This window comes from Ictalurus punctatus, chromosome 16, assembly GCF_001660625.3.
Source record: "Ictalurus punctatus breed USDA103 chromosome 16, Coco_2.0, whole genome shotgun sequence".
Lineage (NCBI taxonomy): Eukaryota > Metazoa > Chordata > Actinopteri > Siluriformes > Ictaluridae > Ictalurus > Ictalurus punctatus.
In genome coordinates this window covers 23,359,827-23,380,447 of record NC_030431.2, presented here as the reverse complement: position 1 = coordinate 23,380,447, position 20,621 = coordinate 23,359,827, and the positions used below count along the sequence as shown (strand labels likewise).

The 20,621-nt window shown below is 41.5% G+C and overlaps 1 protein-coding gene across 2 annotated transcripts; it reads left to right on the top strand.

Annotated features, from left to right (window-relative positions):
* Window positions 1–785: 785 nt before the first annotated feature.
* slc20a1b (solute carrier family 20 member 1b) lies at window positions 786–19,804 on the top strand. 2 transcript variants are annotated; one of them, XM_017488600.3, is made up of 11 exons: window positions 786–1,095; window positions 4,971–5,753; window positions 5,894–6,034; window positions 6,159–6,244; window positions 6,550–6,646; window positions 12,059–12,178; window positions 13,292–13,516; window positions 13,787–14,324; window positions 14,879–15,064; window positions 15,623–15,707; window positions 17,037–19,804. In XM_017488600.3, exons 2-11 carry the CDS (start codon window positions 5,402–5,404, stop codon window positions 17,190–17,192), a joined length of 1,986 nt encoding a protein of 661 aa, XP_017344089.1. In that variant the 5' UTR covers window positions 786–1,095; window positions 4,971–5,401; the 3' UTR covers window positions 17,193–19,804. The 2 variants fall into 2 exon arrangements, with proteins under 2 accessions (XP_017344089.1, XP_017344090.1); XM_017488601.3 differs by having other exon boundaries at window positions 787–1,092.
* Window positions 19,805–20,621: the final 817 nt, after the last annotated feature.

The window sequence follows — 20,621 nt, the reverse complement described above, 5'->3', positions numbered from 1 at the left end:
GTCAAAAGGGAGGGACAAAGTCTGGTGTCTCTTGGCTGACTGGCAACTGGATTGGACCGTGTGTACAGGAGGGATCAACCGTCCTGTGACTTGGCTTATAGTTTAACAGTGCTTCTCAGAGACACTGTGGTCCTTCATGAGGTGCTTCTTTTTTTTGTATTGGTTTGTAGTAAACCAGCTTTAGTATTACAGCTGATGTAGGAAGAACATGTATCCTGATGGAAAGGCTGAGTGGCACGGAAAAATGCTGGTACAGGAAAGATCAACTGTGACTCGGTTTAGAGTTTAACAGTATTTTTGGGTGAAAAACATAATCATTAATAACTGGTCCTCAGTATTTCTAAGGTATTTCTGGATATTTCAATAAAAGCATGTGCGTCATCTATTTAAAAAGTGTATAAATGATAAATTATTCCCCGAATTTGTGGGAAAATTGAATATGGATTATATGAAATATCAATTACTTCACATCACTTCCCCAAGTGAGCTAGGTTTGAAAAGGATTAGAGTGATAGATAGATAGATAGATAGATAGATAGATAGATTATTTTGTGGGATGAAATAATATAATTAAATACATTCTGGATTTAAAAAGTACAATTAAAGACAAAGTAATTCGAAGTATTTAGAGATAACTGCGTAGAGCATTTCGGAGCCTAGCTAGTTTGGAACCAGTTTAGTCCAGTGCGGCTGCGGGTTTTTTCTTCTTCTCCATATTAGGAATATGGGGCGGGGTTTTCAGGCGTGAGCGTGACATCAGTCAAAGGAAAGAAAGACTTCCGCCTTCGTGAAGCGCGTGGAAGAGAGACCTTATAAGAACACAGCTGAGCGGTCTTCCTATTAAATCGGATTTTTTTTTTGTTTAAATTTTAGACTGATTTCAGCAGTTTAAAAGTAATTGATCGGTATAGCGTTTATTTTTGTATTTCCGACTTTGGGTTATAGGCGTGAAGCCGAATTTATTCCGTGTAGTTTTTAAATTTATTTGCTTAATTTTGAAATCCGTAGCGCGCGCACACTAAACGTTAGGCGCGCGCGCTGTTTGCAGGAAGGGGAAAAAGAAGAGAAGCTTACGACCATCAGTCTTTTAACGTGGTAAGATCCATTTTGTCTAAAATGATGTTATTGTTTTGTCTACTTCAACCGAAATAGTATTTGGATTTAATTCGTGATACTGAATGATTTTTAAATGGGTTGTTCTTGGCGCGAGCTAGGCTAATCCGAACTAGCTAACCGCGCCTACGTACTTGTAGAAAACTCAAACGTGTCTTGGTTCATTTACATGACATTAATTTGGTGATGTTAATCATATATATTTTTAATTTATTATGTCGCAGTTTGTGCGACGGTGTGTTTTGAGGTGAGTCAGTCTGTTCCAAATTGTTTCCTTTTAGCGGGAGTCAATGTCACACGTGTAGAAAGTGACTGCCGGTCCCGTTTTATATAAATAACATCAAAGTAGATATCTTTTTAAAATCGTTTAAATTATTAAAATATTGCGTTTAAATCTTTAACAATGCGATTTCCTACGGGGAAAATATTTATCTGCAATTCGTACCAAAACGTCAGGAATTAAGGTGCAAGTCTGAGCTACCAAGTCATTGTTTCGATGTATGGTCGCGAACGAGTCGACACTTTGAGCTGACTCTCGTAGGTGAACATCGCGAACATATCCAGCAAGGTGTTTTCAAAACAAATACCATACGAGCACACACACTGATCGATGTGCTCAAACAAAAAATCTATCAGGCAAGTAACTGGTACAACTGTTGGCGAACGCATTGCATCTTTAGATTAACGAGTCGATTATTTCGGGTTGGATGATTCAATTGATCCGACTCGATGAAAAAGGGGCTGGAATTCCCATCACAGATTCATTGTGCGCTTAAAAGATAACGAGCCGAACACTGCAGAAACGATGTCCCCATTACCCTAATACGATTAGAAGTTACTTTAAATGGTTTTTCCAGTGGAGAGGAAAAGGAAATTAGATGTTTAAAAGCCAAACTAGCCGTTGTTAAAAGAATGGCGTTAGTACTGAGCCGGTCTCGTGCGCCCTAAATTAGCCGCAGTTAGCTCTGTAGTAAACAGCTATTATAATCTGGATTATCGAGCGACGACATGGTGTCATGTATGCTGCTGCTTGCTTTCCTTATCCATATAAGTGACTATTACAAATGTTATCTTTTAGAAATAGTAAATGGGGAATTAAATAAAAAAAAAAAGCAGAAGAAGGTGGGGTGGGCGGTTGGTGACGTCAGCTGCTTTAGCCGACCAGCTTGCATTAAGCGGAAGTGAACAGGAGGACATGGCTGTTAGCCAGTATTGAGCTGCAGCTTTTATCATTTGAGAAATAAATATAGCAACGACTGAGACCACCTCCACCCTGTTAGGCTGCAATGTAGTGATAAGGTTTCAGTTGCTGATGCATAACCTCTGGGAATGGGAATTCCTAGCAGTGTCTCAAATTCATGATTGTATCTTAGAATTTAGGTCATGTTTATTCCCATTTTAAGGACTGATCAGTTTCACAGACGAGTCCATGTATAGTCACGAATATAAGTCTAGACCTACTGGTGGTTCCTTCCCAGTCCCGATCCCAATATAAAGGACACGGGGTTCTCCAGGTCCAAGGTTTCATCCAGAAACCCATCCTGTAAAGCTCGGGTGAAATTTCTGGTCATTTTAACTGAACCCTTAATTGCTAGCATTATGAATTAGGATCAAGTTCTTAGTGTCAATAGACCAGGCACAAGTTAATCATACACCATTTAAAACCTCACATAAAACATCCTGTCTTGTCTGTCTCTCTTTTTTTTTTTTTTTTTTTTTTTTTTTTTTTTGGCTTTATAGATGTACTTTGACAGCTTTTCATTTTGTCCTGTAGCTTCTTTATTGATTTTGTTTGTTTTGTTTATAGCTATGGGCTGGGTCGTTGAGTGTCTTTTTTGTCTTTGTCAGGCTTTCGGCTCCATGTGTTTAATCTCTCAAATGTGTTAATTAAAAAGGGAGCTCTGGGGTCTGGGTGATGGAATGACATGGTGAACATGGCGATAAAATGCGAGTGTCGGATATTGTCAAGGTTTAGAACCACCACTGATACGTGCGCTTAAATGCCAGTTTTATTCAGATCTTTTCTTTTTCAGCAACACTGCTGGTGATTCCTTTTTCTTAAATTCCATGGATTTGAATACCGTTTAGAAAAGAGTTTTTAAGCGTGTCGTACTGTCACGTTTTCGCCTTGTTAATTTTCCAGCTGAACTACACTACAGGACAAAGTTTTACACGGTTGTTATTTCTTAGTAGAAGTAAACACGGGGCGTTGCATGGCGAGAAATCCATGTGTTGTGGAAAAACGTGTCTCTCTCGCGCGGCATATGGCGAGTCTGTGTCCGAGTCTGATCTCCGCCCACACGGACATTACCTGCATCTTCCAGGCCAAACCAGAGACTTTACTTCGGGTCCGTTGCGGTCATGACGCATGTTTGCCATGTGTCTAAGCCCTTGCTTAGTCTACACTCTGTCTGTTATGGCTGGATTCAGACGAAAGCAGTTTTTAAAATATCCCGAATAAACTAGAGGTTGTTTTCGAGTACCGGTCGGGAATGAAAAGTTTTATTGTTGAACGGTGTAGGAAGCAGGTGTGAGTAGGCTCTAAATGCTCATAATCACTTTTAACTCCATGTATCCTGGTGTTGTGTAAAGGCTTTTTTTTTCCCGTTTTCTTTTATCCTTCTTCAGACTTCTTTTCTATTCATTTGTCTGCTAGCAGTTATTTCTAGAGATTTCTAGCTCAGGGACTTGCTGGTTGAAATCTGAGCTGCCATTTGCTGCTTTTTGACCGGTCGCGTCTGGGTGAGGCAGGGAATACTTGACCTCTTGCGTCGGTTGCACCAGTGAAAGAAATTCAGCACATCCTAAAATAGGCAGGCGATGACCGATTACCAAGCTTGGTTTTAACTTTTATTCACTGGAATTGTTCAAATCATCGTAAGACATGACCTATCGTAACTTCGTTAGCTAGCTCACTGACGAGGCAGATTCGTGCTCGGTAGCATTTTGTATAATAACGTTAGTTAGTTGAGTGATTTAATACAGGTTAAGGGAAACATATTTGTTGTTTATCCGCTTTTTAGGGAAGTTTCTAGTCCACAGTTTCGATGTGCATTAAAATGAAACAAATGTAAAGTGTAGGTTTCTTTTTGTTTATTCTCGTTTCCCGTCATTGTTGTTTGTTGGGCTGCCAAGTCAACTGTAAATAAATAAAATAAAAGCGAACAGTCTGGACACGATATCTGCTTGTTCTGGGTGCCCAAGCTACTTTTGAGTGTATGTTTAAAACTTTCACGTTCGTTCTTCATTCGTTTGCCTCGGTGAGGAAGGGAGGATTATGATCTGAATCTGAACTCCAAAATTGTCCAGGATGTTTTACTTTAGGAGAAACCGTCCAGATCAATATCCTGCCTCGTTAAATGGGACATGCTTTATCCGCAGAACACGAACCCTGACGTTGCGTATCTACGGGCCACTCAGGGGGTTGTGATGATGATGATGATGACGATGATGACTTCTGTAAAGTGTCTAAGGCTGTTGCAGGAATACTGTAACAGAGCTGATCACTGAAAAGTAGAAGTGCGGGAACGTTACCGCAGTGAAACGCCGTGTTTTTCGCAATAACGCCGTGTTGTGGTGTCTGATTACAGACAATTCATCACGTCGAGTTTGTCCTGCGTACGACAGGAAGAAGTAGTGCATGAAAACTGCAGAATGAAAGTAAACATGTATCCTCTCTTGTAATAATAGCTGTGTACGCCATCATCATAATCACATGTCAAGTACACATGACACTGATGCATTGATCACTGGTATTAATAAGCACTCCATGGCTTTTTTTTTTTAATCTGTAAACTGTTATGTAACACTGGGAAGCATTCCCTGATTGTTTTTTCTCCTCTTTCTTTCTTTTTCAGGAATGAGCTTCCATTCATCCCTCCTGTCCGTTGCACAATGGATGTCCGTTCCGTCTGCCTAATCGGCCAAACTAAAACGCATTGTAGCAGCACTAGTATATTCAGAGGATAGCAATAGCCCCCTCACGCCACCCTCTCCCTTGGCGTTACGCACCAGTTTACAACTTGCAGCAGTGCAGATTCTCTCACTAGTGTCTGGATTTGCTCTAAATTGCTGTATTAGCAGAGGGCGGTTTGGGGAATATCCGAAAAAACAAACACGAAAAAAAAATCTTTAGAAACACTAGTACCTCAGTTTATTTAAACAATTCTAGCTTGCTGCTTATTAAAACAAGGGCCTCTATTATTCAGTTTATTTTTGTTATTTACCCTGTAAGATTGTGACGCTGTTTTAAACTTGAAAGAGAAGAATCGAATAGCTATTGCACACGATGGTGTCGACAACGTTAGCTACGGTAACACTGATGAGCACCGTCGTGGCGCTAGCCGCGCAGGGCCCGTTGACCGACTACTTGTGGCTCCTGATCGTCGGTTTCATCATAGCCTTCATCTTGGCCTTTTCCGTGGGCGCTAACGACGTCGCCAACTCGTTCGGCACGGCCGTGGGCTCCGGCGTGGTCACTCTGAAGGTCGCGTGCATCCTTGCTACCGTGTTCGAGACCCTGGGATCGGTGCTACTTGGAGCCAAAGTCAGCGAGACGATACGGAAAGGGATCATCGATGTGAACATGTACAACGGCTCGGAGCACGTTCTCATGGCCGGCTCGGTCAGCGCTATGTTTGGTAAGTGGCCTGCTTGTTAAATGTTGATATCTGGTTGAGCGAAAAAAAACGAACCCAAAAACATATCTTGCATATTTTACAATGATGTTTTTTAACGGTATGACTTTTTTTTTCCCCCCTCTTTTTCTTTAAATCTCCAGGTTCTGCTGTGTGGCAGTTGGTGGCTTCTTTCCTCAAACTGCCCATTTCTGGGACGCACTGCATCGTGGGAGCTACTATCGGCTATTCACTGGTGGCGAAAGGCCAACAGGGAGTCCGATGGCTTGAGCTTCTGCGAATCGGTGAGTCCGTCTAAATCAGAACACCCACTATTTTATTTCTCTGATTAACTGTACTCTGCCCTATATTCATGTTCTTTTTTTTTTTTTTTTTTCTTCTTCTTTCTTTCTCCCTCCTTTCTTACAGTTGCGTCTTGGTTCCTCTCCCCGCTCCTCTCTGGCTTGATGTCTGCTGTTCTCTTCTACTTTGTCCGCATGTTTATCTTGCAGAAGGTAAGAACCGGAAACCTCTCCCTGCTCGCTCTCCCTCTGCGAGTCGTGTCGAAGGTTGAATTAATGTAATGTCCAAGGCGAGGCGCCACGGCGAGCACGTCCTAGACCAAACGGACGTCTCTTTCTTCTTCTTTTTGTGCAGGTTGTAGTGATGCTTGCGTCTGAAGCCAGCTGATTATGTGCGATTTATACAGATAAGGCTGCACTTTGTATTAAGTGCGAGTGATTTTATTCTCTCTCTCTCTCTCTCTCTCTCTCTCTCTCTCTCTCTCTCTCTTTCTCTCTCGTTGTTTACGTGTTTGTAGAAGGATCCGGTTCCCAACGGACTCAGGGCGTTGCCTGTCTTCTATGCTGTCACTATGGGAATCAACCTGTTCTCCATCATGTTTACAGGCGCACCGAGTGAGTATCATTCTCCTGTCACATCCATCTTTCTTTATGACTAGGTCATTTCCCTTAACTCAAGGACTAACAGGCAGTGACGCAACATTATACGTGTACGTCGTTAAGATCATTAACCGGGGGAAGCTTGATGGACATGATCTTGCTGTCTTTCTGTTGTGTGTGTGTGTGTTTTTTTTTTTTCTTTTTTTTTTTTTTTTTCTTTTCATTCCTCATCTCTGTATCAGGATTTCTGTCCTTTTTGAACACAGAGGAAAGAAAAAAAATCAATGGAGTACACTTGTCGTCCATCGAACTGAATCTTCACCATAGTAGCTTCCCTTTCTTTTTTTTTTTCTTTTTTTTCTTTTTTTTGCTGTGCATACTTTTTTATGCATGACATTTTTTGGAAATCTTATTAAATGAGCACTTTTTTTTTTGCTCCTTTTTGTTTTCTTCTACCTGCAGGGATCAACAATGCAAGAAATCAGCTGGCCTGGGCCGTATATGATGGCTACAGGCCAGAGTATGACAAGATACACAGATAGGAGTGCATACCGTGTATGTACACTTATTGGGCACAGGAAGGTGCATCATACGCACGTATACCACCAGGCCCAACTTCACACATACACACACACGCTCTCTGATTTAAATCAGTCAGCCTGCACAAGGATATAGAAAGTCTTTTGTATGTTAAATGAGAATGAATGAATTTTTGTTGAGGAAAAGTTAGTCGAAGCAGGTCACTGTGTCGGAGCTTAACATCTAAAAGAAGAGGACGACCAATCAAAGTCTTTCAAACGCATGTACATTTAATGTGATGCGGTTTGAAATGAGAAGACTGAAGACCGACTGGTTTAAAAAAAAAAAAAAAAAAAAGTGTCAGTCCTGGACACGTCCTCTTGCTTTTATCTCTCTAATTTCATCTCATTTTAACTAGACAGTTATCCCCCCACTCTCTCTCACACACACACACACACACACACACACACACACACACACACACACAAATATACATATACACACACACGTACAGTTGGACAAAGATTCCTGCTCTGGTCTCGACCCATGTAGTCTCCTGTAATGGAACCAGATTAGCTCCTGAGCTTTGTCCGAGTTTTGCTGACTTCAACGTGTCCTCTGCTTCTGGGTTCGCTTCAGGAGCAATATACCTTCCTTCATGAGAACATGCCCTCTAGGTGCAGCTTATTTGGGTTCAGCCTGGACTCAAGTTTGGTCCAATTTTATAAATAAATAAATAAAAAAAAAAATCAAATTATGCATCAAAGCATTGGATAGATTAGGGTTGAGCCTGAGTTTTATAGGGAACATTAGCTCTAATAAGGAGCAAAGGGGACACACCTGATTCCTTTAGGCACTAAACAATTGCCACATCCGTTCCACTATACAGGCTTTTCATCTAAATTCAACAGACCGAACACAAACACGAGATATGTACAAAACACATCCCATCGCTTGCTAAGACTTAAAGCCCTGCCATCGTTTCCACCACTCTAATGTGTTGTGTCAAGGCCCTGCAGGCTGAGGAATGAGGAATGTTCTCGACGCTGAATGCAAATGACATGGTTAGGAGAGTAGCAGCTGCTTATGAGGCATGCTGCACGCCATGAGTCGTCGTTTCACTGCCGTCGGTGAGCTTGAAGTGGTCGTCTAGTTCAAGCTTATAAAAATGCAGTCGGTAGTAAAGGGAAATCACTTCCTCGTCTCGCTTCTCAACACGTTCCGCCCACTCCTGGCTTTTATTTTAAAACTCGTTCACTGTTATAAAGCCCCTTCTGGAATCTGCCTCACTGCTGTTGGTAAATTTGATGGGAATCCTAACTGAAATAACCCCCTCAGCCCTGCAAGCCCGGCTTCGACAGCCATAGTTCTGCATGGAAAGTTCTCCCCACGCGCACCATCCTTTCTTTTGTTATGCAAAATCGTAAACGATCCCGTAGAGGGCCACGAATCGAGTCTGGGCGGCTCACGTGGCTCTTCAGCTTGTTTGTGCTTCATGTGAATATGGTAACCTGGCTCGTTCGCTCACAGCCTGACTCGACCTGTTTGCATGTTTTCGTTTGTGAGAGCCCTCTTGGATTTCACTCGACCGCTAGCCTTTTAAGAAAACATTTAGCTTTCATACTTCGCCCGTGTAACATCAGCGTGACCTGGGACTGTAAAGTAAACTGAAAAGAGGTGACTGACCTCGTGTTCAGTTAGAATGGTTTAGTGTCACCTAATCTGGTGACCATGTTCTAGATGACTGGCAAGGCAATTATAAAACCGTACAAGATGCAGTATTGCACAACGTAATATTTAACTTGTGTAACCTTGGGAACTGCCGTACAAATTAAAAGCCAACATGATTCCATGGTTACCAAGGAATCATAAAGGGGGGGATGAGGCTCGCTTAAGAGCCACACAGAAAAGTTAGTCTTTGTTCTCTGAATTTAATAGGCTGATTAGTGTCCTGTGTCTTCTACATTGTATGTAATGTCTTGTAGTTTCCAAATTGCCAGTCACATGACTTCCAGCCATGACGTAGCTAAATTTACAGGTTATTTGATCGCACGGTTTATTTGTAAAACGACTCCACTTGCTGCCGTTCTCCTTGTCGCATTTAACAAGGCATTATGGGTAATACACACGGGTCCTTTTGTCAAAGAAGGAACACCGAAGCGAATTTAAACTCTAAAGCTTACGAAGTTGAGGGGAATAGTCCTTGCCATACAGGGTTTCAGTACGATATTTTAACATCGAATGCACGGCTTCCAGTCAGTTTTAGTAGTTTATTTAAAAGATCTATGTCTGCAGTTTCTCGATGATATTTTGTTCAGTTCAATTCAGTTTTATTTGTATAGCGCTTTTAACAGTGGACACGGTCCCGAAGCAGCTTTACGGAAATGTATACATTCAGGATAGATTTTAAATTTGTCCCTAATGAGGAAGCCAGATGGGATGGTGGCGAGGGAAAGCTCCCTGAGGCGACGTGAGGAAGAAACCTTGAGAGGAACCGGACTCGAAAGGGAACCCCTCCTCATGTTGTCCCATTGCTCAGCGATAATTACATAAGTGATAGATTTCGTAACTTTTAACGTTAAGAGAATAGAGTACAGCTAATTATTGGGAAGTTCTTGTGGCTTCTGATGTTTGACAAGTAGAGCAGCATTCCTTTCAATCGCAACATTTACAATGAAATATCCAGAAGGTACATTACAAAATGACTCGCTTCACTCCAAAACCCCGTTTTAAAAAAAGACAAAAAAAACACCCCATCTTGTCAGATTTCACGTGTTTTCCATTCCGGTATAACTGGTTATAAACGGTCATCAGTGTGAAATGGACTTAAAACAGGCTTGACTTTGAAACCTTGTTAGATCTCTTTTTATTTCTTATGGAACGTTTCTTCTGATTTAGCGAGGAACCATGGGATGGTCAGATTATAAATTGTTTTGTTTGCCGAGATTTACAACTTCCTGTTGATAAACTCGTAGAGAAATGCCTACTGTGTAATAGACTTCTAGATAAGATTTGCTTTTCTTTTAAAAAAAAAACAAAAAAAAAAAACGTCCACGCCTGGTTTTATAGTAAATACATCTTCTGTAACACAACAAACACTTTTATACAAGATTATACCTTCCCACAAAGCTAAAATGACCATCCCTTTCCCCCGACTGAATCATAAATAGTCATCAGACAGTCACGGCAATGAAGAGTGGCGCTCCAGCGTCTCTGAAAGCAGCTCTTGTTATTGTGTAATAGAAGCCGTGGTTTATTTGGGGATTTATAGTTTGTGAAAGTGGTGTTTAAGTCGAGCTGCACTTTATCCCACAGTGTGGTTGTGGCGTTGAGGCGTCTCTTGTTTTTGTAATAGTTCGTTCTCATGTGATGACCGTACATACCTTCCTGTTGTTGTTTCCTTTTTTTTTCTTTCTCTTCTTCTTTTTAAAAAAAAATATAAAAAATTTCCCCCTGTACACTCTAAACGGTACCCCCCCCCCCCCCCCCCCCCCCCCCCCCCCTCAGAAAACAAATAGCCCTCATTCCCAAAGTCTCAAATTTTAGCTTATAATATTTATTTTTGGTCAGCTGATGCCGTCCCGGCCTCCTCCCACCGTTCTCACACACCTGTTGAGAATTTTCCATGAGGCAATGAGTCATGCCTGGCTGTGAAAGAAAAAGAGGCGTTCTACCTTTACCCTAAAAAATAAATAAATAAATAAACACCACCCCCCACAGGCAGTCCTTTCTCTTCGCCTGGTGTAAGTGGAGCACGTCGCAGCAGCATGCTCCAGGAGCACGTGAGTCAGCGCAGGGAGGCGGAGAGCCACAGGCTCGCTTCAACCGGTCTCGTCTAGAACATTTCCACACGCGTTCACCTCTCCACCCCTCCCTGCTTGTCCTCTTTCATTCTGACTTTTTTTTTTTTTCTTTCCCTTTCTGACCATACCTTTGCTGCCTTTTTATTTTATCATTATAACTTTATTTTTTTTTTAGTCCCCACATTGCAGAGTTTAGTCTAACAGACTCCTTCTGTGCCAGTGTTCGTCTTCTGAGTATCGCAGTATGCTGGTCACGTTTGTGTTCTGCAGTCTTGGCACTGAAGTGACTTGGCTGAAATAGTGGGGACGCTTTCATTTATTTAAAAATTAAATAAATATATTCAGGTAGCACGTGCTTTTTATTCTGCTAAAAGCCTCAATCGAAGATGCGGTGCAATCTAACATTAGCATGGGTCTTTTAACCTGCCTGTACGAGTTCCTTTTTAATTCGGCGTTCATCCCCGAGTATGACATTTGGGTATCTCTGCCGATCTAGTCTTACTTTCTGTCCTGATCAGGAGACGCATGGTGAGCTGTAACCCTGCAGAAGTGTTTTTAGCAAGACGTCCTTGGTGTAGATCTTTTAACAGCGGTGTGCCACTGTGGCATTTTGCTGATGTTCGTGTTTGGCCGTCTCCTTGGTGGTTGCACGAGCCAGACAGATGCTTGCACTTCATACCTAACTGACATTTTTGCCGCCGGGTTGCAGATGACGCTGGTGGCTTTTACAGTAATTTGAACTCGCTGTCTAGTTTTTAATCGTCTTCTGTTTTTAAAAAAAAAAAATTTAAAAAAAAAATTAATTAATAATGGCACCGGTGTCATCGGATTCCTAAATATGTCCCTGTCCTTCCGTTACTCACCCTGACCCCCTACCCTACCCCCAATTGTGTGTGGTTTTTGTTTTTTTGCTTGTTCCCTGGTACTAACAGTCAGGATTATATAATTAAATCCCACCCTTGAATGATACCTTTTGAGAAATCTGTTCCGGTAGCACGTGCTGCCTTTTTGTCTCAAAACCACCTTTCGTCTCTCTCTGTCCATTTCCCCCTTGTCCCTTTCTTCTGTCCCCTCTCTCTCTCTTCCACTGACGCTGGACGTGCAGTGCTGGGATTTGATAAACTGCCCTGGTGGGGAGCCCTTCTCATCTCTCTCGGATGTGCCATCCTCATTGGACTCATCGTCTGGTTTGCCGTCTGCCCCTTCCTCAAGAAGAAGATCGAACGTGAGTAAAGTTGCGAGGTATTTCTCTGAAGATTGTATTCGGTGGTGGTGACGACGTAGTTTGCTTCAAACTAGAATACGAGGTGTTAATTGTTCCAGCCCACACGGTTTTCTTGACTGCAAAATAATCGAGGCCGAGCAGCATTTACAGGCATTACAGGCCATTTTTTAAAATTCTGTAATTGTAGAACTCGCTTATTTATTAACTCGAGTGTTCTCGCCATAGACATAACCTTTGTCCTACTTGAGCCAAATATTACCACGTTGCTGTCGTGTATGCTGTTGCATGACGTGTTTTATGATTAAACCGTTCTTGATAAACTCTTAATCACTTCAATGATTTTAAATTATTTAACGTGTTTCCGATCCGCACTGACGTGGCCTCTGGCTGTCTGGACGTGTTCACGTGACTAACCGGCCACTGACGTATCCTTTTCAATCACGTAAGCTGTGAAAACCCTACAGCTATTGCTTTAGGATGTTGAAAACACTATGTTGCTCTGCCGTTCTGTTGGACAGCTTGCGTAAGGACCGGGTCAGCGATGTCACTGGGTCAGAGTCATCCAGTAATTGGTCTTTGCCTAGTGGATTAGAGTAACCGTTCTTTGCCGTTGACGTGTCTGCAGGCTAAAGCGGCGGGTTAAACCGTTTGACCACGTCTATCATGCGCCTCTGGGATGTTCGACTGGAGTTAACGTCAGCCTGTTTGACCGGCCTTGATTATCGGTTAAAGCAACACGACAAGCAAACACCGACTCGAGAACGGATTCCAGCACAGGATTAGAGTCTAACACAAAGGACGAAGGGCTATTTTAAAATCTGTTTAGTTTTAATACCTACATTAGTGTAATACTCCTTGGTAATGTCTGATCTTAACTTTAGTAATAAAACAAAAGGTGGAAAAATTATCTAATTGGTTAATACTAATGAATGGACTGAAAAATAGAGGAGGAATTGGGAACAGTGTGCAGTTTTCTGTGCACGTTTCCTACTTCTATATAATGGAGGGAGTTTGGTTTAAGAAGTCCGTAGGGAGAATAAAAATTGTGTGTGAATCTCTGCGTGTTTGATCAGGAATGTGTGATCATCTTTCCCTCTTACCTCCTCTCTGTAGGTGAGCTCAAGTCTTCCAGCCCCTCAGAGAGCCCCCTAATGGAGAAGAGGGAGATGACAGAGACGCACGGTCCCATCCTCAAATCTGTTCCTCTGGAGACCACGCCTACCCCGTCCCCCAGCACACCTCCAATGCCAGCTCCTTGTGAAGAACGCAGGGTCACCTTTGACATCGGAGACTCGGACGACGCCGAACCTAAAGAGGGCGAAATCAGCAACGGGAGCGGTGAGTTTTGAGGAAGGGGACACGACGATAAAATCCGTAAAAATAATTGGATTTTACAGGCCTAAGTCTGCCAATATAAAGTAGAGGGTTGTAATCGAAATACAGATGACCTGAAAATAAAAGGGAGTGATGTGCGATTGGGTCAGAGTGCTGTCGTACAGTTTGATCTTTAATGTACCAGATTATTTTATTAGGGTTAAATGGTCTAAATCTGGCTTTAAAATAAACAGACAGAACTAATATTTAGTCTTTTTCCTTTTTTCTTTCTAGCACCCAAATCGGTGCACGTTCAATTCAGCAACGGCCCCACCCACGCCCCCAGCAACGGCTACAGTCAGTACCACACTGTCCACAAAGACTCGGGTCTCTACAAGGACCTGCTGCACAAGCTGCACCTGGCCAAAGTGGGCGACTGCATGGGCGAGGGCGGAGACCGGCCCATCCGCCGCAACAACAGCTACACTTCCTACACCATGGCCATCATCGGCCTCCATGGCGAGTTCAAGCCCCGAGACTCTGATTTCCGCGCATCTGTGGACGGAGACAAGGTGCTGGAGCGCAAGAGGGTCCGCATGGACAGCTACACAAGCTACTGCAACGCCGTGGCTGAGCACGGCACCCCCGAAGATGGCCTCGGGGACGGAGAAGTGAACCTGGAGATGCCCGAGGAGGACCGAGGAAGCAACAGCAGCTCGATAGAGGAGGACAGAGCCGATGCGGATAAACCGGAAGTTTCCACACTGTTCCAGTTCCTGCAGATTCTCACCGCCTGCTTTGGCTCCTTCGCTCACGGTGGAAATGATGTCAGGTATGAGAGCCTCAGGTCTAACGTGCTGAATGCAAATCAGCATTTCTTTTTTTTTTTTCTGGATTAATCTGGTCTTTTTTTTTTTTTTTTTTTTTTTTTTTTTTTTTTTTTTTTTTTTTTTTTTGATTGTTTTGAGTTGTACAACAGCATGAGTGACTCATAGTTCTTCTTAGGCAGTTGTGTAATTCCTAAAAAAAATTTAGTTGATCGTGAAAATGAAAATTAAATGGGCCCCGGTGCTTTCACTTTGTGTAAAATGTTTGATGTCGCACTTCATTGAAACTTATTTTTTAGTAAAATGGTGAACTTTGAGTTTTGTTTGTTTGTTTATTTATTTATTTATTTATTATTTTTAATTTATACACTTTTTCTTGTTGCTCAAGTTCATGTTTTCCACTGTAAACGAAAGTGTTTTTCATTGTGTTCCAGTCTCATAATGTCATCAGGATGGTCAAGAAATACCCGCGTGTTTGCACTGAAAACCTTCCTTCAGGATCATGTACTTGAACCTGTTCTCTCTCTCTCTCTCTCTGTGTCTCTCTCTTCTCGTGCAGTAATGCTATCGGTCCGTTGGTGGCGCTGTGGCTGGTTTATCAGAGTGGTTCTGTGGAGTCCACTGCTCCGACCCCTCTCTGGCTGCTGCTGTATGGCGGAGTGGGCATCTGCATCGGGCTGTGGGTTTGGGGCCGCAGAGTCATCCAGACCATGGGCAAAGACCTCACTCCAATCACCCCCTCCAGGTGTGTGTGTGTGTGTGTGTGTGTGTACTTCTGTGTACTGTTGATCATTTACACACTACTGCTTTTAGCTGCTACAGTTCTTTAAATTTTGCCGTTTTCTTTTTTGCTTGCCTTCTTTTTCTTTCCTGCTTTTTGTTTCTTTAGACTTTATTTTTTCTGTCTTTTTTTTCTTTCTAGCTTTCTGTGCTATCCCCCCCTTCTATTTCCATCCTTTTTTTTCTTAATTTATTTATTGCTCCTTTTTTTTAATAAACACATTTTTCTGCTCCCCTTTATTTCTCCCTTGTTTTTTTTCCCCTTCCTTGTTTTAATTTTCATGCTTATCTTTATTCTTTCACACTTTTTTTTTTTTTTGGTCTCATTATTTACTTCTTTTCTGCGCTTTGTTACATTCTGAACGGTCTGTTTTTTTTTTTGTTTTTTTTTCTTTTTTCCTTCCTCTCCTAATGCACTTTTCACTGATTATCGTGACACAGTGACCTGGTGAACGTCTCCCCACTGTGTAGTGTTTTTACTCCACTCTGTGCTGTTCTGAGCTCAGTCTTTTTGTCATTACAGCGGGTTCAGCATCGAGCTGGCTTCAGCAGTCACTGTGGTCGTCGCCTCCAACATCGGCCTGCCCATCTCCACCACCCACTGCAAGGTGAGTGAGTGAGACGCGTGTGTACACACACACACACACACTATGCAAACATGACCTGATGCAAAGCAGGCCAATGGCACAGGTCCATTTGAATGGGGTGGAGAAGTCCAGACTGCAGTGTGGGAGGATAACTACAGGGTGCACACTGGAAGTGTGTGTTTCACCCAGTCAGCTTTGTGTTAGTGCCGTCTGTAGAAAACCTTCCTATAACACCTATTTTGTCGTTTACATTTTCTTATCTTTTCTTATAACTAATATACAACGCCCTTTCTACTTTAAAAAGAATTTTTTTTTGTTCACACACCAAAGCAGGTTAAGCTGCTGCTTGAGATGTGGTGTTCGATTTAATTCAGGTTTATACAAATAGACCACTAGGCAGTATATTAAAAGCACGAGTCATTCACATGGTGACGCGCGGAGGATAAGGTTGCACCAGTCCCTCTTCACCTCCGATTTTAATATTACTGGAGGTGAAGGGACTACTTGTGTTCAAATGGAAGTTTACTTGTCTCTATGGTAGAGATGGCACGATACCACGTTTTTCATTTTCCGTTACAGGTACCTTCAGGCTCATCCGATATCGAACTAGATCCGATGCACCGTGAGATTCTCATTAGAGCGCCATGTCCGAAACGAGTTGTTGAACGTTTGTAGGGTTTATATGGAATTAGATCAACCGATTCAATGTTGGAATCGATCCCATAAGGGTCAAGGTCGAACGTCTGAAATAGTTTTTCTTCAATAGCTTCCTTCCTGTTTTGAAGTGTGTTTTGAAGATGATGTCAGTCATATGAATTACTAAGAAGAAGGACTAGGCGTCTGAGCTTAAAAACAGTGGGGAAATACATGGCTAAGCTGCAGATTTTCCACAAAAATCACATTGCTAATATTAATGCGTACATGTAAATATTTAGTTTTTTTTTTTTTTCTTCCTTCAATATCTGATCTACTGTTTTTATTTATTTATTTATTTTAATTAATTTATTTTCGTTTTTGTCTATCAGATCTGTACCATCGTTACAATTCGGATGATAAACATGGAATAAATATTGCTTTTAGTCTACTGTTTATATAAAAAAAAAAAAAAAGCACAAAAGCTTGGATTTGTTACATTACATTAGATAAATCTAAAAATCAGACTGAAGGACTGGTTAATCGTTTGGATAATCTCATTTGACCAAAAAATAGCCACAGGATGTATTTAAACCTTATATTGAGTCTAATTATCTCTCTCTCTCTCGTCTAATTATCTCTCTCTCTCTCTCTCTCTCTCTCTCTCTCTCTCTCTCTCTCTCTCTCTCTCTCTCTCCCTCCCTCCCTCCCTCTCAGGTGGGTTCTGTGGTAGCCGTGGGTTGGTTGCGTTCCCGGAAAGCTGTGGATTGGCGTCTTTTCCGCAACATCTTCATGGCCTGGTTCGTGACCGTGCCCATCTCCGGTCTCATCAGCGCCGCCATCATGGCTCTCTTCACCTACGTCATTTTATAAAGCCTCCGACCCTCAGAGCCTGCTGTAGTGTAGCTTCCGCCGTTCGCAGCTAAGAACGCAAGAGAGCTGGCTGTCCTACCTTCTCTCACCGCCTCGCTAAACTCATAGCTCCAATTTCCATCTTTAATGGGGCTGAGGAATATCATTTAGTTTCGTTTTTTCTAACTAAGGCTTGTGTTTCTTAGCTTGCGGCATGCGTTGACAATTCATCCATGCGTTCTGTGTGTGTGTGTGTGTGCGTGCGCGCGCGTGCACACATGCCTACCAGGGTTCACATGCCAAGGGAGCATGGGGGGGGAATATTTTCTTCATATTTTTTCATTTCCTTTTTCATTTTCTAAATAGATGAATTGTTGCCATGTATACATACATACTCGTTTTTTATTTGATTTTTTTTTTTTTGTAAATAGGTGACCAAAAGAATTTTTTTTTAAAAATGTAATTATGTGTATATATAACTATTAAAAAAAAATTCTCCTCCAGTTGATGGTGGGGGGTGAAAAAGAACAATTGCAGTGCAGTATTATTAGCCTTCCTCTCACACCTCGTCACGAATCATTCCCTGAGGCAGTGTTTAGATGTAAACGAGGTCAACAGTCTGTTTGGATTTTCTTTCCATTCCTTATAATGATCTGTCGAGTATCTGTGAGAAGTGCTCGTGCAGGTCCTGACACGTCCCTCGCTAACATTTCACGTACGACGAATCACCCATACCAAGCGTTATGACGATTTTTGAAAAAATTGTTGTTTTGTGTGTGGGTTTTTTTTTTTTTTTTTTTTTTTTTTTTTTAAAATAAAGTTTCAGTCATTGGTTTTCAGCCAAATGCACCGACTCGTGTAGATTATATATATATTTTCCTCATTCCTCCGGTTTACTTAATTGATTTCTCATACGTTGGATCTAGAAATGCACTGATCTCCCCCCACGGCCCCCTTTTTCCTATTTTCCATTCGAAAAATAATACAGTGCTGGAAAATATGAGCTTGTAATATAATATCCGTCTTGCACTAAATTACGTCGTCTGTACTGTCCTAACACAGATCGGCTCCGTTGTTACTTTGCAGCAGAGATGAAAGGATTTTACGTTGGAGTAGTTTCTTTTGTAAAATGTAAAAACATTTTGTCCACGTTGATGTCTAAACGTCGCATTACTGTTTCACTGGAATTTACGTGATTTTTAAAAAAAATTTATTTTATTTTACATCATCCTACCTTTCAATACAATCTGTTAGGTGATGAAATAATTGCGAAAGCTGTTGGATCAGTTCGGATCTTGAAGACGTGTAACCAGACTGCCAGAGGCTTCGCACATGACCGGTCTGATTTAAAGCAGACTTTTCATAATGACCTCGACGTGCAGAGGGAGACGCTGACGTACACTTCATTTTATTTCATACTGATATCGCTCAGAATGAATGCGGGACCACGGAACACGCGCTAGCCGTGAGGCATCGTGTCGATGTCGTAACTAGAGCTGAGGCGACGCGAGGGATGATATCTTTACATAGTATTAAACAGAAGGTGAAATTAGCCCCGCCTTATTCCATGTCAAAGTTTGCTTTGATTAACAAGCGATATTCATTTCTACCCCTCAGGATTGCTCTGATTCAGACACTCTCACGAAACACAATAAAACTAGCAACAATACTGAAACGTCGATTTTAAATGAATATTTAAATTCCATTGAAGTTTTTGGCTCTGCTAAAAATAGTCATAACTATTTATGTAAATGAGACCGAGACGGAAAAGGGGCGTTTCATGTTAATCAGGATTTTGGTTAACACTTGGTGACGGTAGCTTCAGGACCAGTGTGTAAACTCTCATCGAAAGTAAAACATGGAAAAAGTTCAACTTCTTTTTCATTTATTATTATTATTATTATTATTATTCATGCTGCAAACACGACATTAACATTCTCCTGTAAAACTTGATAGCATCCGATCAGGCGGTGCAGCGCTTCTTGTTAGCATCACATGCTAATCCTGCTAAGCTTCAGCTTGAATGTTTAAACCTGTTTAGAAATCAGATGACTGCTGTTCTTTGCTAAAGGTGTGTGTGTGTGTGTGTGTGTGTGTGTGTGTGTGTGTGTGTATACAGCAGGCCAGGATTAGTTACGAGAAGCTGCTTTTTAAAGGAATAGACACGCCACACAAAGTGATTAGCATGCTGAAATTCGCAACATACTAATCAATGAGATGTTTGACATTTTTGGTGTGGTTTTTTCTTTTAAACAGGGGTGTTTAGGCATTCTGATGAAGCAAGGAGCTCCAGCTGGAGTTTTTTCCTTATTATTATTATTATTATTATTATTGTTATTATTGTTATTATTGTTATTAGCACCCCCTGTTGGATTGATGGTGGCCGTGCAGTTACTGCTGTAAAACCTGCGTTAGTGAGCGAGTGGCGATTTCGCTGCTGTGTTTTGACCTTTTTAGATTTGCTGTAGTTGCCTTAACGTTTCTTTATTTTTTAATTTTTAATTTTTTTTTTAGGTACCAAAGAAACTATTGTGTGTAATCATTGTAAACATATACTCTTTTTGTCATTCACTCACACACACACAAAAAATGAGATTGAGGAGGGGGGAAAATAAACAAGGTTTTTTGGGGGACATTTGCCTCATTGACTTTATTGATATTTCTGCCCACTTCTTTTGCCTGTAATTTGAAAAGGTGCACGTGAAGTCACTTTTACCCCAAAACCTTTCCTTATATAGACCTATTTATAATCCGGCTGTTTAATTATCAGGCACGTTTTAAGTGAATATGTACCATGATATTTATTTACTGGAGGCATTGGAGCATTTCAAGCCTAAATTTTCCACCTGCAGACCGAAAACTAGTTCTACTGTTGAAATATAGGCTTACAGTTAGATCAATATCAGCGGCTGGCTTTTCACATGCTGTTCAAATGTGGTAACATTTATGTACGCGACAGTGAAGAAAATGCACATTTAATGGGTTTTAGTCACTTAATGTAGTGACTCCTGTGTCACTTGGTGTTGGAAGTGCTCTGAATGAATGAATTATTAAAATATGGATCGTATTTCTAATGAGTTGTTGTAATACTGTACACCAATCAGCCATAACACACCACTGACGGGTGACGTGAATAACATTGATTATCGTGTTACAATGGCACCTGTCGAGGGGTGGGATATATATATTTATTAGGCAGTACGTGAACAGTCAGTTCTTCAAGGTGATGGGATGGAAGCAGGAATACTGGGCAAGTGTAAGGATCTGAGTGACTCCGACAAGGGTCGCATTGTGATGGCTAGACGCCCGGGTCGGAGAATTTGGGATTTCGGCTCAGTCTTAAGAGATTAGAATTTTATATGGATTCAACAAGAGAATGTTACTGTTGGTAAATATTTATCTGTAGTTTATAATAAAACAACAAAATATATATGGTACTGCTACATCTTT